Here is a 27,355-nt window from a genome sequence, read left to right as displayed (position 1 = left end):
TGACCAATGGGTCGCTTCAGAAGCAAGAGAGGAAAACAAATACTAGAGTTAAGTGATTATGGAAACACAGCATGTGTAGACCTGTGGGATACAAAGGAAGGAGGTACCAAGAAAGACATTTATAGCTCCTTAAAAATAAGCAACCTGACAATGAACACCGATGACAGGAAAAACAAAAACAAACTGGTGCCAAGGCAATAGATGGAGAGAAGCAATGAACACCAAGGCAGAAACCAATGAATTAGAAATGGGAAACAAAATCAGTATCAACAGTGCTACGCAGCTATGTGCCCTGTGAGCTAAAAAAAAAAAATGACACATGAGGCAATAATGGCATAAACATCAAGGGGGCAAACAACCACTTTCTGGTTGAATGGAAGAAACACATGCTGCTGGCACTGTAACCCATGGACGGGAGTTCACAGACCTCAGGGTTGAACAGATATTCTGCTACATGAACAAAGCAGCAAACAGCCCCTCTAAAGCCATTTCTTATTACCCAAGATTAACTCACCTCTCAGACCTCAGAGGAGTTCCTTTGTGATAAACGCAGTTACTCACAACTGGTCAAAGTGCAGACAATAAACATCAGTGGAGTGCTCAGCCACAAATGGGCCATCTATATGACCTCATCCCTAGGGCTCAGAGAAGAGGCAGGAAGACTATAAAATCCAGGGGCTGTGGAGAACCAGAATAAGAGAGACTCTTCTGGGCACAACAGGAACACTACACTCAACCTTACAGCAGTAGTGATTGCCTGTACAGGACTTGCACAAGAGCAAGCCAGGGAACGTTCTAGTCCTGAGGAGCCCCCACCCCTGGCTGAGGAGCTACAGACAGTCGGTGGCGGATTCTCCAGGAGGGAGAGTCACTTGTCTTTAAGATGTGGCCTTGAAGATCAACCACAATACTCGGGAATATATGACCAGCACAAACTGGACTGGACTGGCTATTTTAAAAAGGTGGCAGGCGGGGGGGGGGGGGGGGTGGTAACCAGATGACAACATAAAGCTAAAAGAGTAAGGAGGTGGGGGTAAGGAGGTGGGGGTAAGGAGGTGGGGGTAAGGAGGCGGGGGTAAGGAGGCGGGGGTAAGGAGGCGGGGGTAAGGAGGTGGGGGTAAGGAGGGGGGGTAAGGAGGTGGGGGTAAGGAGGGGGGGTAAGGAGGTGGGGGTAAGGAGGTGGGGGTAAGGAGGTGGGGGTGGATTCAGTCAGAGTTGGGAGTCAGACTAGAGAATAAATATGATTAAAATATATTGTGTGAAACTCTCAAATAACTAATAAAGCTATTTCATTAAAAAGGAGCACAACGGAATACGAATCCAAAGAAGAAAAGAAACCTTTACATATCAAAGCGCATGCTCTGAGCTGGGTGTGGCAGTACCTGTAACCCAACAGGCAGGCTGTAGAGGCAGGAGGAGAAAGAGTTTAAGATCAGACTGGAGTGAGTTCCAGACCAGTCTGGGTTACAAAGTGAAAACCCTGTCTCACAAATCCAAACCCTAAACAAAAATTGATCCTCTCTCCCCACCACGTACGCCCATCACAGGAAGCAGGTATTGGGTAGTAAGAGATGGAAGAAGGAAGAGAAAAATGAGTCAAGCAGACAGTGAGCTGAAGAATGTTAATTAGAAAAACACAGAGGATGAACAGACAGCTCATCAGCTGAGTCCTCCCTCCACAGTCACAAGGACTGGAGTTCAGACCTCATGTGCTCCCACAGATGGAGTCACAGAACCCCAGCTCTGAGAGGGGCAGAGACAGGAGGATCATTGGGGCTTGCTGGTTCCTAACCTAGACAAGAAAATGGAAGTCCTGGGTTCAAAGGCAGGGAGTGACAGAGGAGGACAACGGATGGCCTCTTCTGCATTCTGCACATGTGTGCACAAGCATGCATATCCACGTGTGCAAATGTGTGCGTACATCTTCACAGCAAGCAAACGGGAGACAAGTACGATGGCAAAGACGAAGAGAAAGAACGCAAAGGAGCACGTGGTCCCATGTGTGGTACAGAGACAGCAATGGGAGCCACGCGTCAAAAGGGTGCAACACGGGGACACATTTGCACGTGCAACACCAGTGCTCAGGAGGTAGAGGCAAGAGGCTTGTGAGCTTAAAGATTAAGGCCACGTGGTTATCAGAAAAGACAGGAGAGAAACAGAGCCAAAGATTTAAAGCACACACGTGCACGTGCGTACACACACACACACACACACACACACACACACACACACACACTCACAAGAAGTCGGACACCTCTTTTGAGAACTTTCCTGAGAGGTGCTCCAGTTGATCAGAGCACTATGACACACAGGAGGCCACAGTGTCTTTGTTCTGGTCCCTGTGCTGATGGGACTTAACCACAGGCCGGAAGTTGCCCCCTCCTGTGCTCCACAACTAAAGCTGTTGTTGCATGTTCTGTTGTGTCTCCTGTAAAAGGATTTGTCATTTGTAAATAACAAATAAGGCATTTCTTGTTTTGTTTTGTTTTGTTTTTAGTGCTTTACATATTAAGAAAAAACCAAGGAAAACATCACTTTCCCTTTATATTTGATTGAGAGGTGTGCTGAACCGACCACAGGCACATCTAACTAATGAGCATTACCTCTGAATCCTTACCCACGCAAAACCCAATGCAAGTAAAACCTCTGTAATGTTTAATAATAATGAAGTGTGACTCCCTTTATTATTCAAAAGGGTGATTAAAAGAGGACGCTAGTGTACCAGCTTCCTTAAATACGCTTTGTGGACTCAAACCCATTAGGAAATACCCTCCCTCTTCCAGCTCAGTAGAGCAAAAGCAATGACAGCTCTGGGCACTTCTTTTCCTCATTAAATAACTACATATAAGTCGTACTGTAGAGTAGCAAACTTTTCAGTTTCGCTAAACACACACACACACACACACACACACACACACACAGAGAGAGAGAGAGAGAGAGAGAGAGAGAGAGAGAGAGAGAGAGAGAATCACTTATAAAATCCTTATAATAAATTAAGCCCAAATTATTGTTTGACAATAAGATGCTTTATTAAACTTGATACATTTACTACATAAGAATCCTGTGAAAAAAATGGGCTATCAAATTATTTTACATTTGGATCCCTGTATGATGAAGTCTGTCCCCAAACTTTGTCACCTTGCTATATCCTGACTATAAGCACACATGACTAAAGGCAGCAACCATTTTTTTTTCTGGGAAGAAAGGACAAATCTTGTCCTGCAGTTGACCTGTCTGTGATATTCCAAGCCCTCCTAGCAAAAGCACCAGCCGTGAGTCCATCTCCACGCGGTCACCTCCAGGGGTGAGCTTGGCACAGCACCAGGATGGGAGCACAGTGTCCACACAGGGTCGGCCTCGGGAAGGGCATCTTCCTTCCGGCTAGCTAGTGTTGCTCTGACTATTCCACAACTCCTTGGAGGGCTGAAACTTCTGAGAAGAAGAGAGAGGGGGCAGGTTTGAATATCGACAGAAACGGAAGAATGGCCCAGCCACCCGTCTCCAACATGGCAGAAGAGGACAACCCCAGTGGTCCCTGCTTCCGGCGTTCGCTCACCAGGCACAGGGGGCTCTGCGATGAGGTGCTTGTGGTTGGTAAACACTTCCGCGGAGTCGTCTAGCGACCGTTCTTCTAGATCTGACTCTGCGATGGGACTGCAGCCACCTAAATGAATAAAACGCAAACAGCATTTTAAGGAACTGTTTGGCAAATCTGCCTTTCCACACATGGTGAGCACAGCTTAGAGGTACACTACACATCATGACAACTCGGGATGTGATGGAGATCTTCGAGAGAAAACCAAAATAGTTATCTTCAATGTCCTGTTCCAGTGAAGGTCCTGGGAATGCAGTTTTGACCCTGGAGACGTGTTCTCCTGATTGGAGCTTGGTAGCAGGTGACAATAGCACCATCTTTTAAATTTCCTTGTTCGGCCAGAAAGAACAAAGCCTATATCGGATACAAGACCCATAGCATAACAACCTACCTGCAAAGATCCTCTTCCATACAGACCATCACCCTGTGAAAGCGGAAGAGAAAGAGCACCCCCTCGTGTGGACGAAGGTTACCAGTGTTCTACGGCCACGCCTGTGGTGGGCTTCTCTGGACTTGGCTCTCTCCCTGAATCCCACACTTCCTAGGGCAGCACCCCCACTTCATAATGCAACAGAGCAGCCGGGAAACTGCCTTCTGGGATATTCCAATATGAACGTATCTCCAGGATGAGCTGGTTTCTAAAGCCTGGGCATACACCACTTCACTGGGTCCAGCAAAATCTTGTTTGGGAAACACAAATTCATCTGTGAGTTTCCTGCTGCCCTCAGCAACATGGTCGATTTTGCAATTACTTCCTGGAAGTGGATTAGCACGGCTTACCGGATGTGGTTTTTTTCTTTTTTCCCTAAAGCCTTCCTTCTTTTTAATGAAGTGTGAGTCCTTTTTTTCTGAGCCCTTTCGCACACTGAGTCCCAAGCCTCACTACCTAACCTTGGCTTTATGTGTAATGAGTCTCAGGACGGTCCTGGCAGTGTGAGAAGGCAGTGGGAACGGCACCTTCACAACTCGTTAGAAGACAAGGCAGAGACTAAATCCTGCTCTGAAAGAAAATGCACCTCCCACCCACGGGCCTGCATCCTCACTGGGAAATCAATTGCCAAGGTTGGACAGGTCCTCACTGCTTGGAGTTTGAGGAAGCCTGTTTACTCCCTTTTGACTGAGGTGGACAAAGGCAACGCAGGGGCACCGCTGAGCAGGCACGGGAAGGACTGCTAAGACAGACCAGTGACAGAGAAGAGCAGAGCTGAGGCCTGTGCTTACTCTCTGCTGAAGGAACAATGTCCCCACTGAGGGGCAGAAGGTCCTGTTTCCACTGTACACTCACAAATCAATGACTTTTCCATGCCCAGGAGAGACAAGATGGGAAGAGAGAAGGACCGGGAATGGTACACTCTTGAGGCCTTCACACACACACACACACACACACACGCGCGCGCGAACTTCAGGAGTGCGGCAGGGCTCCAGTAGGTGGGAAAGTGCGCAGTAGCTGCTGCGCGCACAGGAGAGGCAGTTTCTGTGGGTGACTTACTGTCCACCGTGGCTTCTGGCTGACTCTCTGTGAGGCAAGGCTACATATGAGGACTTAAGAAGTATCTTAGTTCATTGTCACAAGGCACAAAAAGGAAAGTCAATGGCTACAGAGGAACAACAAACAACATAATTTCTTCTGTGTCCAGTGCTCTACGCCCCCTGCTGTAACAGGCAAGTGCTATGTGTGTTTCCTCTTGATCCCTCAGAACTTGCTATGTTCTGACCAGTCACACTGCAGGGGCTGACTATTCACTTGCTCTATCAATACAGGTCATTGCACCTCCATGTAGCCAGACTGCTCAATCAAACGCCGAGCCCCTCAGCCAGACTGCACAATCAAACGCCGAGCCCCTCCTTGCCTTGGGCCCTATTTTATTATCAAACTAACTGACGCTGGGAGCAGCTATAAAAATCAAGCCCTCAACGTGGAGCTTTGAAGTCAGACCGGCCACTCGTCTGTAAGAATAAGGGGCTCCACGGCTGGCTGCCAAAAGAGATGACAACCACCCCTAGTGTGCAACTGCTCGCCATGGTCAATGGAGATGGAATTCGCCTGCTGGGGCATGGAAACCTCTATAGGGACACGAATTCCAGCATCGGGTGGCTGATTCTGAGGACCGGATAAGTTGCACAAGGAAAATGTCAGGCTCAGTGAAGCTGATGGGCCAGAGAAGGCAAATGCATGAAGTCAGAGACCTTCCTTGTCCCCCTAGTCTAAGGGAAGCCATCTTGCTATCTCACCAGCACCAGAAGAAGACCTAGGATTTGGTAAAAAAATAAAAAATAAAAAATAAATCAGAATCCCAAGACCAGCCCACACCACACTCAAACCCACTCTGCAGAAGACAGATGAGTCTATGTGGTGGGAGCTCACTAGGACATTACACATACACACTTGTTAAGATATTAAAAGGAGGCCATAAAAAGAGAAAAATAAGACATAAAACTTCCCAGCTGACGGACCATCTGAAGCTCATCCATGGATGTGAAGCCTGGGTCCCACGGACGCCAGACGAAGTACCCTTGGCTGAGAGCCCATCCCCTGAAAGGGGAAAGGAAAGAAAACCACAGCTGGACGGAGCCATCCAAACACAAACAGACTGGCACAAGCGTGACAGGAGCCAACAAACTGGCAGATTCAGCAGGTCAGCGGATTCCTGACCTGAAACCAGGCAGTGAACTCCAGGAGGCCAGGAGCTCAACAGCCCCGTCGCCCTACTGTGCTCTAGGCAGTCAGCTGTGCACCTGCAATACGCCAATGCACGCCATCACCCGTCTGAAACCCATCTGAAAAGGGCTCCCTCCCTTGCCTTAACAGTGTCAACACATCGGTAGCTATTTGCCCCTTCTGCTGTCTCTCCCACCCTCTCTCCCACAAAGCTCTCTCAGGCCATCTTCTACTTTCTTGGAAACTCAAGGAAATTAGGAATGGGGCTGAACTAGAAGGAACTTAGAAATAGAGACATCAATTTATGATGGTACAAAGGCAGCAAGTACTCAGTAGAACCTGAGTAAGACTTTACAATCACAACCCTATTTAATTTACTTTATGTGCGTGGTGGGGTGCAGTGCGTGTGCCAGGATGAGTAACATGTAGAAGTTCAGAGGACAAATCACATGACTTGGTCCTCTCCATTCAATATGGGGGCCCCAAGGACTGAATCCATGTTGCCTGGCTTGCCAACAAGCTTGCTAAGCTATCTTGCCTACCTTGATCACAATTTGGGGTTTTGTTCTCTGTCTGACTGGGGATACACAGCATCATTCTGTCTTGATGCCAGACAGTGGCACGGAGCTTTGGATCCCAGTCAGCCACACGAACCCAAGAGAAACCAGCAGAAACTCTAGTGCACTGTGCTGCTGAGCTCTGAATCTTGGGAGGTTAAGTAGCTTAAATGCATCATCCATTTATGACATTTTTCAACTTCAATGGGCTTATGGGGCTAGATCCCCCACCTGTAGTTTCCTGTTGGCTTTGGTTTGAGACCTTGTTGGGAAGTCTCAATTTAAAGTGAAATTGAGAGGTCATGTCATTTGCCAAAGATCATACAGAAAATCTATACAGCCTTAAGGCCAGCACTCTCTACTGCAACAGCACTTCTCAGAAGACTTGCTTTTCAAGTTTCCTGTCTAAACCGGTACTTTTTAAAGTGTTTCTCTGTTTTGCTTTATTTTTGTTGTTTTCCGAGACAGAGTTTCTCCACATTGTCTGTTCTGGAATTTGCTTTGTAGACCAGGCTAGCCTCAAACTCAGAACTCTGCCTCCCTCTATCTGTCTCTCAAGCTCTGGGGTGAGGTATGACTCCGGGCTTAAATCAAGACTTTTTCAAAATAAAATTTAAAATGCACAAAATGAATTACTAGAAAATGAAAGGAAAAATGATGCCAGCTCTTATTTTAGAGTATTAGAGTCAATATTTGTAAAGCCCCTTGTCAACTGCTATACATGTTTTCAACATTTTTTTCTCAGTTTTTGGCAACAGAAAGTCTGCAAGCAGATGCTAGTGTCTAGCCACACTGTGAGCAGTGGCACCTACAAGACATGGCCACCCACAATTAGGATGCATAGACCTGGGGTTGTTAATAATGGCATGCTAAAACACACCAGCATCTTAGTTGTCTTAGACCCCAACCGCCAGTAACTCCTTTTGGGAACAAAACAGGTTTCTCCCATTTCACCCACACCCTTTTCTTTTTTAAAATATATATATTATTAATTTATTCATATTACATCTCAATTGTTATCCCATCCCTTGTATCCTCCCATTCCTCCTTCCTTCCCGCTTTCCCCCTATTCCCCTCCCCTATGACTGTGACTGAGGGGGACCTCCTCCCCCTGTATATGCTCATAGGGTATCAAGTCTCTTCTTGGTAACCTGCTGTCCTTCCTCTGAGTGCTGCCAGGCCTCCCCATCCAGGGGATGTGGTCAAATATGGGGCACCAGAGTTCGCCACACCCTTTTCATACAACCTGCCTTCCAAGTTGCCCCAGTGTTCAGGAAATCTCTCCCCCACCAATGCAGACATCAAAGTTTTGCCTTGGTTGTGCCTTCCACAGTTATGGGAGACCCACATCTACCTTCTCCTGAGATCTTTAACAAGATGGGCTCTCATTGAGGAACTGTATGTAGCATGTGAAGTCAGAACTCTGGATCCATTTTCAGAAGAGAATAATGTTTCAAGTGGCCATTACATTATGTAGTTCTGCTACAACTAAGCTATATTGCTTTAAAGAATTTCTGGGCAAGTCTGGAAACATAAACTTAAATATAAAAATTTCAAAATTGACACATGCATTATGAATTGTAAGCAACCAGAATAAAATAATTCGGGGGGGGGGGACGGTTTGTAAGTTACAAATTACATCATTTGCACCAACCAAGGACCACGCATGGACTTGGCGTAGGCTCTCCACACATGGCTCTCCACACATACATAGCGATGGGCAGCTTAGTCTTCATGTGAGTCCCCTAGAAAGGGGAGAGGGGCTGTCTATGACATGGACTCTGTTGCCTGCTTTTCAATCACTTCCCTCTGGCGGGCTGCCTTGCCAGGCTACAGGGGAAGAGGATGCGCTCAGTCCTGATGTGCCTTGACGTGGTAGTGTGTGTTGAGGGGTCTCCCCTCACCTGAGGAGTAGGGGGAAGGGAGCAAGGTGGAAAGGGAGGGAGGGTAGGACTGGGAGGAGAGGCAGGAGAGGGCTATGATCAAGATGTAAATATATAAATAAAAAATTCTTTAAAAAGAAATTACATCAGTGATGTTAGAAAAACTGATCTATAAAGTTCTTTACCACATCACGCATAACTGAACTGTTCATCAAGTTCTGTATAGGGTCACTTATGCTTTTTGTAGACTGGTAACTCTTGAGCACATGCACATAGAAATGCTATTCTGCTCGGAAAATTAAATAGAAATTTTTAGCAAAAAAAAAAAAAATCTCAATCTCAACCCCTACATTTGAAGAGAACACTAGGATTTTTGCTCAGATTCCAAGTGATTCTCAAATCTGTTTCTACATTCAAAGGCAAATGGCAAAATAGATGAACTTTCTGCTTACCAATAGGAATACTTGTTATCAACAAGATAATTATACTGGAAAAAAAAACAGCAATAAAATGAGCTCAGGCTTTCTCTGAAGGGTGCTGGTACATAGTTTGTTGGCAGCAGGTTCAGAGTTAACATAAAAGGTCAGGCAGAAACAAACATGGCGACCATCTAGAATACTGAAAACCAAAATCAGAACACAAAGTGAGCAGTGTTTTGATGACTGTGTGACAGCTGGCATGGGCTGGGGCGGCAGAAGCAAAGTCCTCTGTCTTCCCACTTCCGTGACACAGAGCCCTCATCATGGCCAATTGTGCATGTGTGCATGCGTGTGTATGTTCTTTATAAACAGAGTTATTTGCTGATATCAGGCACTATAATCAACATCGAGGCCAACTTTGAGCAACAAATGTGATGCCGGCAAATATGAAACTTGGCAGTGTAAAATGGTAGCACAGTCATACCGTATTTATTTCTGGTGACTTATTTTCAGGCCACCTAGAACAGCAAGATAAAGCACCTAGGAGTGGGGCTGGAAAGGTAGGTTTCACACTAATGGACAGAGCCTGCAGCACAGCTCCAGAGAAAACAGAATGGTCTCTAAGTGTTAGCGACCCAGGCAGCTCTCCTGACTCAAGCCCTATGTGTCAGCCCTCGCTATTCCCCTCCACCCACCCCCAGCTCCTAACATCTGATTCCACCTCAGGAGAATCCCAGTGGCCCACCAGCCTGCATCACTTTTTACTTTGTACTCAGCTTAGACCAGGAGTTTGGCTAGATGGTACATACTGTTTGGGGTCTATAGACCAGCTGGTCTCGGCTGCCACTGTTGTGACAAAGAAACCAAGTTCCATGAGTACATGTGAACGTGTGCTGGCTGCGTTCCAACAAAGCTTTATTTACTATGGCAGGCCTGGCCTACAGGCAATAGTTTGCCACTCCTGACCTAACAGAAGGGTGTTCTGCGTATCTCAATTCCCAGGCTCGCTACCAGTGTTTATAACACAGCCAGCCAGATGCCTTATCTTATGGTGTCACCACTGGCCTGTCCTTTACTTACCACAGCAGTTTGAAAGCATCATTTGCTCTGCTGCAAAACATGCTCTTGTTTACAGAGCCGCAGACTTCTCTCTTAATAGACTTTGGTTTTTGCAATAGCTATACAGAAAGACTCTGGGTTGTACAGAACCCCCAAAATCCTTTGCAACCTCCCCAGATCTCTCATTACTATGGTGTGGTTCTAACTACTGAGCTAGTGCTGGTGTGTGTTGCCACTGACAAAAGCCCAAGCTTTATTTAGATTTATTTTCTATATGAAGCTTATTTTCTGCTTCAGGATACTGTTGAAGCTTGTTTTTAAGCTCATTGTATTTGGGGGTACTGAAGCTTCTACCTCGCTTCCACCAACCCCTTAACCCTGGGTAAGAGAAAGAATGTAGTGGGGAGAGGGGACGCAGACCCCTTTACTTCTCCCGGCTGTTTAGGGTCAATTGGGTTCTTTTGGGCAGTACTAATATCCATCAACAGAAACCACAGCAAGCAGTCTCTCCTCCGAGCCACTGTGTTGAATTTCTCTCCATCCACTACACTGACTGTCGTCTCTCCAAACTGCCACATGCCACGTGCCACATGCCACACTTTCTCTCTCTGGGCTCTCACCTTTTATCTCCCTCAGAGTCCTAGACCACACCCCTCTCCATGCTGCATGCACCAGCTGGCAAAGACCACGCCCACAAGAGACAATTATCAGCTGTGGACAAACTAAAACCCAAACTAAAAATCCCACACTTGGAATGAAACAAAAACATATTTACATAACATACAGAAGAAACCAAAACTTCCACTACAGGATACTTTCCAAATTATCAATGATATTGGTGGCTCTGTCTTCTTGGCTCCCCTAAGCTGTGAGAGTTTTCCAGACTTTCCTTGATTTGATGGCCTTGATGGTTTTGAGGTCTACTGATCAGCTATATTATGGTCTGATAATCCAGGCAACTGACGTATCCATTGCATTCATGCCCAAGCTGCTGTTTGTCTTTCTCCATTTTCCACCTACTTCTAACCCTTGGCTCTAATTCCAGGGAACCCATGGCCCAGCCTATCTGCCTTTCTACTGGGGTTTTTCTGCTGTGTTTCTTACTACGAGATCCTGGAAATACTAAGGGGGAGTTCTTTCATAAACTTGCTAGGTTAATATGGCCTCTGGGCATTTCTCTCATCTGCTCTCAAAAGTGAAACCAAATGGGCAGTGAAGAGAGAGGCCACAGAGGGGAAGGAGGCAACACACAGGGCAGGAGGTGCAGAAGGAAAGTCTTCATCATGTAGTGGACCCAGCAGGACCAGGGACAGGTAGCAGTGCCAGGGCTGGGAGCACTTGCTGAGGTTGTGCACACCTAGCACCCCCTTCAGTACATGACACTTTCTTTACTTTCTTTCTACCTTTTTAAAAAGTAATTTCTTGGTATACTTCTGTGGAGTCAAAGAACTTTGGTTTTAAGTCAAGGGACGTCACATGGGAGACACCAAGAAAGCAGCTCAGAGAGAAGAGCCAATGGCATTACAGCTTGCAAGGCGACACCTGTTCTAGGACTGCATTCATCTGCACTTGTCCATCCTAACCATACAGAACAGCGAGGGATGACAACGGGTTCCTGGGGTGTATTTAAAGGCTTCTGGATAGGAGTGAGTAGGGAGCCTCACGTGGGTGTAGGCCCTGTTCTCCACCTGCCAGCCAAAGTGCAGTTTTCCCAGCCTGAACTGCCACTATGAGTTCACACAGCAGACACCTCGAAAATATATTCCAGGGACACTTTTCTTTTAATTGAGATTCACTTGATGAAGAAAGTTTGGGTCTGTTTTTGACGTTAACATTCAGACTTAGCTTCCAAGTTTTCTAATTTGTGGGAATGCTAAGAGCCACACTCTTAACTAGGAAGTGCTCCTCTCAGGGACTCTGTGTAAGTGCAGACACTTTAAAAAACACGATCCACCTTCCCTTACTTCTTCCTCCCCCCCTTTACTCCCTCCCTCTTGTGTTCCTCTCTTTCTGCATGTTCACACATATGAACCCATGTACAGTAGTGACCACCGTGCATCGTTTCACATTAAACTGTTTCAGCTGTGCAAGATCGACCACAGTCCAAAAATATTAAATGGAAATTTTCACAAAGAGACGAGTGAAAGCATTCCGATTGTGTGCAGTTATGGGAGTACTACAAAATCCTGCAGTATCCTGATCTGACCCGCCTCCTCCGGCTCAGTATGTGAAGCATCCCTTTGCCCAGTGTGTTCATGCAGCGCTCGGACTGACCTGTCCGCCATCATCTCTGTTAAGGCCAACTACAGCAGTAGCGTAATGGTTTTGGTTCCAGTTAACACTATTTTTAATGTTGAACATTGTTGTTGTCTTGGATATGACAAACAGAAGCTGCAAAGAACTTCCCAGGAGTGAAAAGGAAACCATTAACTTTAACTTAATCAAAGAAAAGAGAGTACACTGAGAACAAATTTTACTGCCTTGAACTTGTCGAGACAAAAAGAGACTGTAACTGAGCTAGCGCCTCATCTGTGTCCGTGCTCACTGTTCGGCCACAGGGTTCATTGCTATGTGCTCTCTCAAACATTGCAGATCTCGGAACGGGGCAGCTGCTGTGGATAGACAGGCTTTCTTGATTGTTTTCTACTTTGTCACTTTGCTAGCTGTATCAATATAATTTTTTCTAATCAGAGTATGTATGAACGTATCCGGTCTTATGCTCCCATAGCGATTTTGATTGAGTATTTAGAAATATTCTGGCAAAATAGGAGAAGGAAAGAAAGAATAGTAAGGGAAAGAGGTAGACAGAGAATAAGTAGGAAGAAGAAGAAAAGAAAACCAGCAATGTATGTTTTCTATGTACACTTCCTTGTAAGGCAACTGAGGTTACAGATGACAAAACATTAAAACATATAGAATATATGATGGCTGGAAATTTTAAACCAGGAAGAGAGTTAGTAGGAAGAATTCTGGACAAACACAGTCAAAGAGTTAAACAGGGTGCCGTACGGACAGGGGCGAAAGGCTCTGGACACAAGGTGAGACAAAGCCTGCATCAACTCTCTGAAAGCATGCTTCCTCCAGCCTCCCCGCTGCACACCAGTGGGCCCAGTCTGTCCCAACACTGCTTAAGAGCACACCACAACTGGTAACACTCTGTTACTGGCATGCTTTTTGGCTCATGTACACATGATTGCATGCATGAGTGCATGTGCGTGTGCACGCATGCACTTATCCTATTCCCATAGGCCAATTTGGAAAAGCACTACTCTGTGGATTTGGGGTTTCAAAGTCAATCATTGAAGCTGCCTTCCAGAAAAACCTCACGTACAGGAGGGGGTTAATAAGGCCGATAGGTGCAGACCTTGGCAAAGCTGGTCTGAGAAACATGCTCTCGGGCATGTAGTGATTCTCCTTCATGTGTTTTCCTACATGATTAGTCAGGTCACTATCATAGAACATGCTTCCTAGTCTTTTTATGGTTTTTGTTTCTGTTTTGAGATAGGATCTCACTATATGGCCCAGGCTAGCCTCAAACTCTCCATCCTCCTGCCTCAACCTTCTAGGCGCTAGGAACGCAGGCATGTGCCTCCGTGTCCAGAACAAGGCTACTACTGGAGGACATATGCCAGCCTCTCGCCTCCATTCTCACTTGACTCACTACTGTGAATAATGTGGAAACATTAACTTGGCACCATTGTACAGCTTTAAAACTCAGCAAGGCAGAAACAAAATGTCTTCCTGTAGCCTTGGGTTTCCAATGCCATGCGGTTCTGCTCCCTGTGACCTCATTCTACAACTCTGCTTTCTTCCTGCTATTGTAGATGCCACACGGATGGCATTGGAAGTAGCCCAGCCCCCAGCAATGGAGAAAATCATCATTAGCCATAGCGAGGCATGTAAAGGTCACTGGTGAGCATGCCCAATATAAAGTCCTGTGGAATGTGTGCGGCTCCATTCTGTTGCTTAATAGCCAACTTTGATCCCCCCACACAGTGAGAACTTAAAACACACTCAAGACTATGCATGTACCCAGTGCTTAAAAATATTTCCATTTCACACCTCACAGCAGAAACCAAGTGTGTGAATAAAAGGGAGCCTACTATATTTTAAGAGGTCTAGCATGTGTCTCAACAAGTTTTAAAACCTCCATAAAGGCTGAACACTCAGTCCCTCGGGGTAGAAGGGCTCCAGTCAGAGTCTGGATTTAAGAGAGCAGGGTGCTCCTGGCATTAAGGTATTTCCACAACTTGAATAATATTAGGTGCCCAAGTATTGTAGCTGTTAGAATATAGGCCTACTTGGTGGAAAGCATTAAGAAATTGCAGGAACACAGCTATTTCCATCCAGTGATGATTGTGTAAACAGAGTGTACCAAGAAGAAAAAGGAAAAAAAGAAGAAGAAGCCTTATTTACAAAAAAAGCAAGCACAGTCCATAAATCCTACAGATTGGAAGGGATCCAGGCTAAGAATTTCTCCAGATGTCAGTCTGTAAACAGGGCTTCATAAAATGAATTCCCCCAATTAATTGTTGGCAAAATCATCTTTACACTGTATCGGTAGGTTATGGTGCCCTGCTGGATGGAGGAGCATGGTTGGCTGACTGTATAGATTGTTAATCAATTCTGATACAATGAAACCCAGGGGGGAAGCCTGGGTCAGCACAACACTGACACAGCGAAAAGGTACCAAAAACTCATGGCTTCAGGACTTGGAGGTCTGCTGCCCCGAGGAAACCAGAGCCCTCACATTTGTGTGCGCTACATCTGTTTTCCTAACACATTAAGTTCTTAACCTGAGGCACTTGGAGAGGCACACACCCAGTAAGAATATAAACATGGAAACTTTAAGAAAGCTACTCACTATTTTGTTAACATCTCCCCTCGCGATGTTTTCACACATGTTAGCCAAGGCATCCAGATGCACTAATGCCCATCACTGTGAAAAGCTAGAAGGGGGTGGAGGCTAACAGCCACTTCCTTTGTCAGCTGATCAGTGTCTGGAGTACTCTGCTGTGGCATGCAAAGATGCGCTGTCTTTTAACTGCGTCTTTCTATACTGATAAGTGAAGTATTTTTCTTGTTCCAAATGAAAGCAGTTGTGATATCCATTATATTTTCAAATCTGAAGGAAATTCGGTGTACAACTGGAAAAAAGGGCATAACCATGAGACATTTCCATTTCAAATACTTTCCTACCTCACTTTTCAGAGACCAGCGCTCTCTCACGGTACACATGCACAAGGGAAACGTTTTAGCTGCAGTTGTGACAGAAAGGAAGCCAGTGGTTCTGCAATAGTAATTGCTGAAAACTGGAAGTGTGGAAACACAAGCCTGCCACGCCGGGACACTACGAGGTAAGAGAGCTAGCCTAGCGCTCTGCATGGCTTCCTCTTGTAGGATGCGATCCTAGTTTCTTTCCACAGCCAATTAAAAGCCATAATCTTTATCCAATTGAATTTTTAAAAATAATGGCAGCATCTCGGAGGTGGGTACGAAGTTAAGAGTTCAGATGGGCCCCTGGCTTACCATCCGCTTGAGGGAAGAGACAGAGAGCACTGTGGGGAGGGAGCATTTGCATCACCATCTCCCCCAACACGAGGAAGCAGAATACACAGCCAGGACTCGCTCCAGGGCGGCTGCGTTACCAACTGATCTGAATGCACATTAAACAATGGAGTGGTTTGTAGAACAAGGGAGTAGACACAGGGTGGACAGCTAGACCACCAGTTATAACAAGAAACATTCTAAAAGGAGGCGTGATGTCTAGTGTGGCTATGCTGTGAACCCAGCCAGGCCTTGCCTTCTTATATGTACTTATGAGGGTACACGTGCATGTATGTATGCACACATGCATATGTATGAATTAATATACATGTATGTTGTGTGTATGCCTGCACACATGAACATACATGGATATATATCATGTGTATATATGTGTGCATGTGTGTATATGTATGTGTGTGTGCTTTGATTCAAGGTTTTAACATGTATCTTGGGCTAGCCTTGAACTCTTGATCTTCCAGCCTCATCTTCCCAAGTGCTAGGATAACAGGTGTGAACCCATTACGCATAGGTTTTTTTCATGCAGAAACTACAGCATTTCCTTTCTGAGAGATGAGGGTTAAATGAAGGCTTGTAATGGATTTGTCATAGTGCTCAGTACAGCCTAAGCTCACCAATAAATGTCAGCCATTATGTTCAGCATTATCCCCAGCTGATGTCAGTCATTTCCGCTCTAGCCAGCTGCACGTTAGGCAGCCATGAGGCCAGCATGGATTATATGGGACTTTCTAAGATCCACACAGGCAAAAGTTGGTACGTAGACCAGTGGTGGGATGCTTACAGCAGGATCTGGTGGCCGATGGAAAAATTATCAACAAAGTATTAAAAATAAATCACATTCCTTTTAAGAGGAAATTACTAATATTCTACTGTCAAACAACCACTCTTTCTGAGATCAGAGCAGGAATTTTAAAAGGTTGATGATGATGATGATGATGGTGGTGGTGGTGGTGGTGGTGGTGGAGGTGATGGTGGTGGCGGTGGTGTGGTAGTGTATAATTGCCACTTGTCACTTTCTATTTACCATCAGTGCTCTTACTACTGGGAAACACAGCCCATAAGATGCTACGAAATAAATGGAGGAAGCATTAAGATGAAAGAGTGAACCAGTGCTAAGTGTGCTTTCTCATGGGAAACTGCCCTGGCCAGCACATGAACCTGGAAAGAGGAAGTCTGCTGACCCCAGTGTTACTAAACACAGGAGGCAGCCAGGGAACGGAGAAGCAGAGTAATGCGTTTAAATGTATGCCTCGAAGGAAGCAAACACCAATTATTTTTATATGACTTTAATTCTCCCAGTGAATACTTTATGGGTGTTGGCAAGTCCTTCTGGAAAAGGAAGGGATTATTAATGAAGGAGTTGGTGGCAGCCACTTACCAGTGCTCTGAAAAATAATGCTTGACAAAGAGTCATTTAGTTTGCACTCCACCTCGACAACATTGAGAAACTTCAAGAATCTTTTTTTTAAACAGTAAAAAAAAAAAAAAATAGTATGTCCACATATATGACCCCTTTCACGTGTGTTTTATAGCCTACATGATCAACAAATAAACTTCCCACAGGAAAGTAAATACACAGAGCAAAGGAGTTGAATTTTTCTCTTATGCAAAGAGCGGGTGCTTAATGAGTTTTCAAATGAAAACTATTTTAAAACAGTGCTGTGACCCTTTGATACAGTTCCTCATGTTGTGGTGACCCCCAACCATAAAATTATTTTAGTTGCTACTTTATAACTGCAATTTTGATCCTGTTAATAATCATAATGTAAATATATAATATGTAGGATATCGGATATATGAACTCTGTGAAGGGATCTCAACCCACAGGTTAAAAGAAACTGATTTGATTTGCATGAGCGCGCGCGCGTGCACGCATGCACACACACACACACACACACACACACACACACACACACACAAATGTACACATCTCAGTGAACTTTTATATATTTTATATTTTTAGAACATCCATTCTGCAACTATAGGGCTCCACACTGGCTCTCTCTCTCCCCGCTCCTCCCCCCCCCCCCCCCCCGCCTCTGTCCTCTCTATTTCTCCCTATTTCTCTCCCTCTCTCTCTCTCTCTCTCTCTCTCCCTCTCTCTCTCTCTCTCCCTTTTTCTGTCTCTTCTTTTGGCTTTGGTTTTCTGTGACAAGCTTTCACTATGTAGCCCTGGATGGTCTGGAACTCACTATGTAAACCAAGATGGCCTCAGATTCACGGCGATCTGCCTGCCTCTGCCTCCCAAGTTCTGGGATTAAAGTGTGTCCCACCACAGCCACTTTCACACTGGATTTTAGACTTTCACTATCAAATACATTTTTATGTATTTATCTACCACAAAATACTGAAAAAATTACAACACTTAAAAACTGTAGGAACAATTACTTTCCTAAATTCTTTCACCACTCAAGTGTCCATTCTCTGAAGTCCGTCCTTTCCCATCTGGCCCATCACTGTTCTCGTTTCTACATGTTATACTGTACTCACGTGTACATTCATTTTTAATCTACATATCTATATTGGGCTAGGATTCATGAAGCCTTTCTTGAGACTGGGTGACCTTATTCAATACTACAATCTCTAAGACCATCTATTTTCTTGTGAAATTTGGGGATTTAGTCCTTTTTATCTGATGTGGCAGACTGTCCTGCATCCATCCGTTGATGGGCACCTAGGCTGGTTCCATCTCCTTGCTATGGGAAATGAAGCAACAGTGAACACACGGAGGTACAAATGTCTCTGTGGAGGCTACGGAGTTCTTCGGGTATATGCTCAGGAGTGAAATAGCTTGGGCATATGGTGGCTGCGTTTTTTATTTTTAATTTTTTGAGGAATCTCCATAATTCACACGGAACCACAAAAGACCATGAAGAGCTAAAGCACTCGTAAGAAGTAAGAATGCTGCTAGAGGTTATTACAAGACCCAACCTCAAATTCTACTGCATAGCTATAGTGACCAAGAGAGCCTGGTACTCACATAAATACAGACAGGTGGACCAATACAATAGAACAGACATGGAGATGCAACAACAAAGTTACATCTTAATTTTTGACAAAGGAAGTAAAACTACGCATTGGGAAACGATTGCCTGCTCTGCAAGCAGTGCTGGGAAAGCCGGGTACCTGCCTGCCAAAGAGTGAAATTGGGTTCATAACTTTAATTTTGTACAAAAATCAATTCAAGATAGTTCAAAGACCTTACATTAAAACCTGAAGTGCTTAAGCTGCTAGAGGAAAACATAGGCAATATTTCTTAAGATATTGGGATAGGGCAGAACTTCCCGAACAGAAACCAACTTCACAGGAAACAGTCCCAAGAATCAACAGATGGGGCCACATGAAATACAAGGTCTCTGTGCAGTGAGGGAAACTAAGAGCAGGGTCCACAGCTCACGGAATGGGAGAGAAATCATTATCAACAATACTTCAGACAGGGGGTTAATATCCAGAATTTACAAAGAACTACAGAAAGTAAATACCAAGGAAATAATAATGCTTATAAAAAACAGACCAATGAAATTAATAAAGACAGTTAAAAAAAATAAATGGCTAACAACTATTTTAAAAAGTGTTCAATATCCCGACCCACCAGGGAAATGTAATTAAAACTACATTTAGGACATCACCACACCCCAGTCAGAATGGTTGTCATCAAGAAATCTGAGAACAAATGTTGGACAGTGTATGGAGGAAGAGGAACCCTTATTCTGTGCTGCTGGGGGGACAAGTTAATATAGCCATTATGGAAATCAGTCTGGAGAGTCCTCAAAAAACAATATGTTCTTATTGACTCAAAAAAGAATGCATGAAAACTTGAGTCAATAGAGCCTTAAGACATGTCCTCGGTGAAGAACGTTCCCCTGTGGATTTCCCGGCTGTGAGCACAGCACAGGGCAGTGGTTTGCAGGCCATAAATCCAAAGATGATAGCTGGCTCTGTATTCTGCCTTATTTTCTCCAAATCTAACTTACTCACTCCTTCAGATTCTTACAGTGTATAAAGCATAGTCTCTCTCTAGCAGCTCGCTCTCAAAAGTCTCCACCTTCTTCAGCAATGAGACCTCTGGAGTTAGTCTGTCAAAATTTTAACCACAGCTCTTTCATTATTGGCCTGTTTTAAATAAGGAATTAGTTGCTTAATCTTTCTATGCCTCAGTTCCCTTGTTTGTAAGAGGCAGGTGATGACTGTAGCCAATTCATGAAAAAGCTGTAAAGATTAAATGAGTTAGTTACGGAGTAATTAACTCTGGACTGTCTGGTTTAGAGTGATGAACACCACTACCATCTTTGTAATAGAGCGCCAGCTCTTCCTCATCAAAGCCTGAGCTTCTCACGTGTGATGAGGTGGGGAGCAGAACAAAGGGAAGCTAATACATTTAAGAAAGTAGAAAATACAAACTATGGGTATCTGACCTCGGCAATGTGACTTGTTCAACTAGCTATTCACAGGAAAGTCTCACTTGGTTGTCTGACTTGAGGCGGGGTGGGGGGGGGGTGGGGGGGAATGACAGTACCAAGTAGGAAACAAGAGCTTGATACAAATGGGGACGCTGCCTCTAACGGCATTTCAGACTCACCCACCCCAAACCTTACCCTTGACTTGCTCTCCCCAATCTCATCTGAGCTCCATCTTTCCAGTGGTTTGAACCAAAACTCTTGAAGTCATCCGAGGCTACCCTCTGGTTATATCATTAAATCTGCTGTTTCCACACTTGAAATATATTCAAAATCTGGCCTTCTCGCCCCTTACACTCCATGTGACAGAATCACCATAATCTCTGATCTAAATAAACATCTACCTAATGGGTTTTATGAGGAACTCTCAAACCATACTCTCTGCCCACTACGAGCTGTTCTCCAAACCGCAGCCATGGGTCCCTTTACAATAGTGATGGTGTTATTCCTCCGGTTCGAATAGCCTGCCGATTTCACCCAGAGGCTGTGTGCAACCTGAGCCCTCTTGGCACTGCTCTAACCACACAGTCTCACTGGCTTGCGCCAGGTACATTTTCCACCCTGTGGATAGAGGGACTGCCATTCTCTTTACCCAGAATTCTTATCTCTCTGGCCACTGCACAAACAAATCCCTAAACTTCAAAAAATCTCTGTTTGAAAGATATCATCGAAACTAGCCTTCTCTTACCACCCAGCTTCAGATTGTAACTGGGTAAAGCCCATTTCCTGGCACACACTCTCTTTTCTGTAGCACTGGCCATTTTTGCCTTCTACCACACTGTGTGCGTTACCGCTCACTGCCATGTTCAGTATCGTCTGCCCCCGTAAGGAGGGCAGGTGTGTAATGGCAGAGATCTTTGTCTGTTTTGCTTGCTGCTATATCCCAAGTCTGAGAACAGTGTGTGGCGTGAGATTATCACTTACTGACTGGCAGGAAGAGTAAACGGATTAGGACTGAGCGGTGAGGAGGGATCAGTGGAAACCAAGATCAATTTCATTTTTCATATGAATAATATTACCTTCCATTTCCACCAGGCTGTCAGAAAAGACAGCAAAACCTGGTATAGCATCTCCCGCTTCTCCCCCAAGCCCATCTGGATGCTATGTGAGGATTAAAAAAAAAAATGTTCTCAAAAGTTCTGTACTTTCGGAGATGTAAATCTTTCAGAACAAAACTTATTGGATGACGACTCACGGAGAATTTGTGGGGTGAGTAGGTGCGACTACCAGAAAAGTCAGCCCTCGGCAGGAACAAAGCCTTAGCAGTGATTTTTGTAGGAGCTGATACTAAAAGAAGTAACTTCCAGAACATTTGGAAGTCCAGTTCAGGAGAGTGATTTGTGGATGAACGCATTCCAAAAGAAGGCACAAAGACATCCGCCTGCTGGAAAATTTCTTAAACCAAATGAAAAAGAATCCATCTTCCTTCTGGTGGGGCATCAGGCTACAGCCTGGGACAGATTACTTTTCCCAGGCTCCTTCAAATCTAAGCATGCTTTAAAACTCGAGCCCAGTGAAAGATTACATAAACAACCGGACAGTGTTTTTTACACTCAAGTAACATAAACACTTTGGATTCCTCCCTAGCTCTGTACAAGCCCTGACTCTCTGACTCCAGAGAAGGTGAAATACCTTCAACGTTTAAACATTACCTTGAATTATTCACATCTAACTCCATTTTTATCTTAGACTTCTTGGCAATAACACGACGGGGTTTGTCCAAACTGCGGTGCTATGACTCCCTTCCAACAATAAAACAACTTGGACTGGGCCAGCTCTGTTTCCTTTGAAGATGAAAATGGCAGTCGTCCGAACAGGCTGTCTTCTTACCTCGTATGCTCCCCCAGGCTGCGCCATCTCAACCTGCGCTTCCCAAACATGGAGCTGGGTCACGGGGCTACCTGCCTGCAGGGTCAGAATGCACTCACCAAAATAGAGATGGTTGGAAATCGCTGGTGAAGCAAGGGACTCTAAGGAGAGGACAGCTTTCTGGTTGGGCGGGGTACTACAGGAAGTAAGAGGTCCTTGGAGAACAGGGTGTGTGGGCGTGTCGCGGGGAGGGATAGGGAAAGAACGGGAGTGGGAGAGTGTGAAGCAAACAGCATCACCAGCCCCGAGCTCACCCCACACTCAGCGGGTTGGGAAACGACGCTGGCCAAGAGAGGAGAGAAAATCCTGTGCCTACAGTGGCATCTCGTTTACACCACATCCCATAGTTTGTACAGTTCCACCTGGTCCCGATCCTCACAACTTTGAGAGTAGAGAAGGTACAAAAGTACCCTTACACTCCCAGAAAAATCACACTCCTAACCCTGGAGCTATCCATAAGGAATGCACAGGTTAAAGCCACATGGGGTCCCAGCACCAAAGAGGACATGGGAGCTCCCATGCCAAATCAAGAAGTCTCACCAGACACATTAATGACACTTAAGAGTAAGCCCCATACCCAGCAGAAAATGGCCAACACAAAATGAATTCAATAGTTTATCTGTAGACAGTTTGTCTCATATGGCTTTGCTTGGGGTTTGTTTTGGGTTTTTTGTTTGTTTGTTTGTTTGTTCTTTGTTTTTGTTTTTAGGGGTCTGGTCTTTTACTTGTATATTATGGTTTTGTGTTTTTTATGGGTTTTTCTTTTTGTGTGTGTAAGCTGTTTCTTGTGTGTGTGTGTGTGTTTGTGTGTGTGTGCACGTGTTTTAATTTTGCTTGTTTTAAATTATGGTTTGCGTCAGCTTTTCATATCTCATCATCAAACATACGACATTTTCATTATATATTCGTCAGGTGGCCAACATCTAGGCTGTTTCTACTTCTTAGCTATTAAGGTATTCTACAGTACACTGCATGCCCAGGAACTGTATAGCTGGATCTTACGGAATATCCGTTTCTATCTATTGAGGACTGACATACTGACTTCCACAAGGGCTGCATTAGGCTACACCCCCTCAACAGTGAATCAGCACCCCCCTTCCCTACACCCCCTCAACAGTGAATCAGCATCCCCCTTCCCTACACCCCCTCAACAGTGAATCAGCACCCCCCTTCCCTACACCCCCTCAACAGTGAATCAGCATCCCCCCTTCCCTACACCCCCTCAACAGTGAATCAGCACCCCCCTTCCCTACACCCCCTCAACAGTGAATCAGCATCCCCCCTTCCCTACACCCCCTCAACAGTGAATCAGCACCCCCCTTCCCTACACCCCCTCAACAGTGAATCAGCATCCCCCCTTCCCTACACCCCCTCAACAGTGAATCAGCACCCCCCTTCCCTATACCCCCTCAACAGTGAATCAGCATCCCCCCTTCCCTACACCCCCTCAACAGTGAATCAGCACCCCCCTTCCCTACACCCCCTCAACAGTGAATCAGCACCCCCCTTCCCTACACCCACGCCAGCACTTCTCATTATTTGGTTTCTTGATCTTAGCCGTGTTGACTGTGGAAAGATGAAATCTCAAAGTACTTTTACTTTGCGTTTTCCTAATAACCAAGGACACGGAAGAGATGCGCAGGGATAGAAAGATGGAACAGAGATGGAGAGAACGGCCAACCAATGACTGGCCCTACTTGAGACCAACCCCATGGGAGAGAGCCAACTCTGCTATCTTTGCAGACAGGAACCTAGCATATCTGTCATCTGAGAGGCTTCATCCAGCAGATAATGGAAACAGAGGAAGAGACCCCCACCGCCAGACAGGAGGTGGAATTCGAGGAATATTGTGGAAAAGTTAGGGGAAGAACAGAGGGAGCTGGAGGGGTCAAGGACACCACAAGAAGACCTACATAGCCAACTTACCTGGGCCCGTGGTGGCTCATAGAGATTGAACCAGCAACCAGAGAACACGCATGGACTGGTCTTAGGCCCCCTACACATATGAAGCTGATGGACAGCTTGGTCCTCAAGTGGGTCCCCTAACAACTGGAGCAAGGGGGTGCTGTCTCTGACATGGACACTGTTGCCTCTCTCTGGATCCCATTTCCCTAGCAGGGCTCTCTTGTCTTGCTTCAGTGAAAGAGGAGGCACTTAGTCCTAAAGCTACTTGATGGGCCAGGGTGGGCTGGTTCCCAGGGGTGGGTGGAAAGGAGTATGGGGGAGTGGGTGGGAAAGTGGGACTGGGAGGAGAAAAGGGAGCAGAGTTGCAATTAGGATGTAAAATAAACAACAAAATAAATTAATGAAGAAAAATAATAATTCTTGGGCATTTGTATTTCTTCCTTTTTTTTTTTTTTTTTTTTTTTTTTTTGGTTGGCTGTTTGTTGTTTTTGTTTTTCAAGATAGGATTTCTCTGTGTAGTCTTGGCTGGTCTGGACTCACTCTGTAGACCAGGCTGGCCTTGAACTCACAGAGATCTGGGATTACAGGCATATGCCACCGTGCCCGGCTGTGTTTCTTCTTGTAAGAACTCTATGCTTAGATCCATGACCCATTTTAAAAATTGGTTGTTTGTTTTTGTACTTTTCAGCCTTGCTAGTACTTATATACTCTAGCTAAGGGGACTGTGTCAGATGAACAGCTGGTCAACATCTGTCCTCATTCTAGAGGATGCCACTTTACGTCATCAGTGGTGCCCTTTGTTGCACAGAAGGATTTAGGTTCATGGGGTCACATGTGCTGATAGTTGGTTTTAACTCGTGCACTATCTGAGTCGTAGTCAGAAGGTCTTTTCCTGTGCCAATGAGCTCAAGCATCTTCCCTACTTTCCCCACTCACAGGTTCAGGGCATCAGGTGTCACACTGATGGCCTTGATGTAGTGGTGGAGTTCATGCAGCATCAGAGATAAGGAGCTAATTTCATTCCTCTATACGCAGTGACCCAGTCGCCAGTGGTTGAAGATGCTGCCTTTTCTCCAGGGTGTATTTTTAGCTTCTCAGATGGCCACAGGAGCATGGATTTATATCTGGGCCCTAAAGGCTTCTGCATTAATTAATGTGCCTGTTTTTATTCCGGCACTATGCTCTTTCTATTGTTGTGGCTCTGCAGTATAACCTGAACTCTGGGATAGCGATACCTCCATCAGTGTTCTTATTATTCAGGATTGTTTTGGCTATCCTAGACACTTTGTATTCACATATGAAATGTAATACTATTTTTTTCAATATCTGTGAAGACCTGCATTAGAATTCTGATGGAAATTGCATTGAATCTGTAGAAAATTTTTAGCAGGATGCCCGTTCTCACAATAGCAACCCTACCAATCCATGAGCCTTTGTGGAAAGTCTTAATTTTCCATTGCTTTCAATTGGTTTCAGTTTCTTGATGAACGTTTTCACTGTATGTGTCTTTCACATCCTTAGTTAGGTTTATTCCAAGGTATTATGTTTGTTTTGTTTGGTAGGCTACTGTAACTGGGGAACATGCCAGCTAGTTTGCTTATTTTGTTTTGTTTTTGCTTGTTGACTCGCTACCAACTCGGGTCATCTGAGAAGAGATTAGATACTTCTTTTTTTTTTTTTCCTATAAATTTTTCTCTTAACAACTGCCTTAATTATATCCCATAGGTTTTGGTATGTTATGTTTTCATTTTATTTCAATTATTTTTTTATTTCTTCAGTGATTCACTCATCATTTAATAGTGTATTATTCAATCGCCATGACTGTGTATATTTTCTGTGGTTTCTATCACTATTGATCCATTGTGGTCAGATAAGATTCAAGGAATTATTTCAACTTTCCTATATTTGTTGGGAGAAATTTTATATCCCAAAATAAGGTCTATTTTGGTGAAGGTTGCATGGGCTGCTGAGAAGAATATGTACTCTCTAGTGGTAGAATGGAATGTTCTGTAACTATTGTTAGGTCTGTTTGATCTCTGATGTCATTGAGTTATTTTGTTTCTCTGTTCCTTTTTTGTCTGGATAACCTGTCCATTGGTAGAAGTACGGCATTGATGTGGTCTACTATTAATGTTTTGAGGTTAACCTGTTGCTTTGCATATAGTAGTATTTCCTTTATGAAATTGGGTGCACCTAAGTTTGAGGCATATATGTCAAGAATTTGATGTCATCTTGATGGGTTGGTTCTTGGATCAATATGAAGTGACCTTCTTTATCTTTTCTGATTACTTTGGGTTTATAGTAGTCTATTCTGTCAGACATTAGAAGAGAAACTCCTGTTTGTTTCCTAGTTTTATTTCCTTGGAGTACCTATGCCCATCCTGTCTGTTTAAAGTGGTTTCTATCTTCAGTGGTTTAGCCTCAGCAGCAGTGAAAACCCTGAGACTAATGAGGTCATGAAGCTTATCACTGTGAGGCAGGGTCAGAGAGTCTTGGAAAGGCTATGATGAGAAAGTGCAGTATAGCCACAATGCAGACTGCAGCATTTTGGAGATGTCAGCACCATGAGATGACCACCAGGAACAGCTGTGGGTGTGGAACAGAGCTGGTATGAGCCTAAAACACAAGCTGTCTGGCTACACATAGCAGGGGTGTAGAAATGGAGCCCTTTGGAGCCCAGAGGGTTTTGAGTGAGTCCCAGATGTGAAACACTGAGATTTCTACCCTGTTAGTTAGACTTTTTGTTTTGATTTTATTTGATTGTGAATATGTCCTGATTCTTCCCTCTTGGGAGTAAGAAAGTATTTAACTTGTAATTTTTTATTTTATAAAAGCCCACAGTTGTGAGACATTGGAATTTTACAGAGATTTTGAAATTTTTGAGACTTTGGTTATTTTAGAGATACTTCAGATATTTTAGAGAAACTCTGCACCTGAAAGAGACTGTGGGTGCTTTGAAGAGAATAGACTTTTAAGCTGTTTGAATCTGTAAAACTATGGAACTTCTAGAAGTTCAGGTGTTATATTGTGATACTGACACATGAGAGGAGCCTAGGGATGAACAAGAAAGGAAAGGTTATGGTTTAACAGTAATGTGTTTATGCCCAGTTAACAAGGGGTCAATTGTGCTGACTAGTGTTATATCAACTTGCACAACTCAGAGTCTTTTTGAAAGAGGAAACCTCACTTGAGGAAATGCCTTCAAAAGATTGGCAAGTCTGTGGGGAAACATTTTCTTGATTAATGACTGATGTGGGAGGATTCAGCCTACTGGAGATGTTACCACCCCAGGCAGGTGGTCCTGGGTGGTATAAGAAGACAGACTAAATAAGCCATGAAAAGCAACCCAGTAAGCAGCGTTCTCACCTCCAGGTTCACATGCTGGCT

The 27,355-nt window shown here is 44.7% G+C and overlaps 1 protein-coding gene across 4 annotated transcripts in view; it reads right to left on the bottom strand.

Annotated features, from left to right (window-relative positions):
- Positions 1-2,992: 2,992 nt before the first annotated feature.
- BBS9 (Bardet-Biedl syndrome 9) overlaps positions 2,993-27,355 on the bottom strand; it is a 409,368-nt gene continuing 385,005 nt past the window's right edge. For 3 of the 4 annotated variants that reach the window (XM_084782920.1, XM_084782921.1, XM_084782923.1), the window contains 2 exons: positions 3,557-3,664; positions 2,994-3,432 (listed from right to left, as the gene is read on the bottom strand). In XM_084782920.1, the coding sequence (XP_084639046.1) occupies positions 3,401-3,432; positions 3,557-3,664 (140 nt within the window). In that variant the 3' untranslated portion in view covers positions 2,994-3,400. Of the gene's footprint in view, positions 3,433-3,556; positions 3,665-27,355 lie in introns of all 4 variants that reach the window. The other variant, XM_084782922.1, reaches the window with a different exon arrangement.

The sequence above is a fragment of the Acomys minous genome, assembly GCF_964271855.1.
Source record: "Acomys minous genome assembly, chromosome: 5".
Classification (NCBI taxonomy): Eukaryota; Metazoa; Chordata; class Mammalia; order Rodentia; family Muridae; genus Acomys; species Acomys minous.
This window is presented reverse-complemented; position numbering and strand designations above follow the sequence as displayed.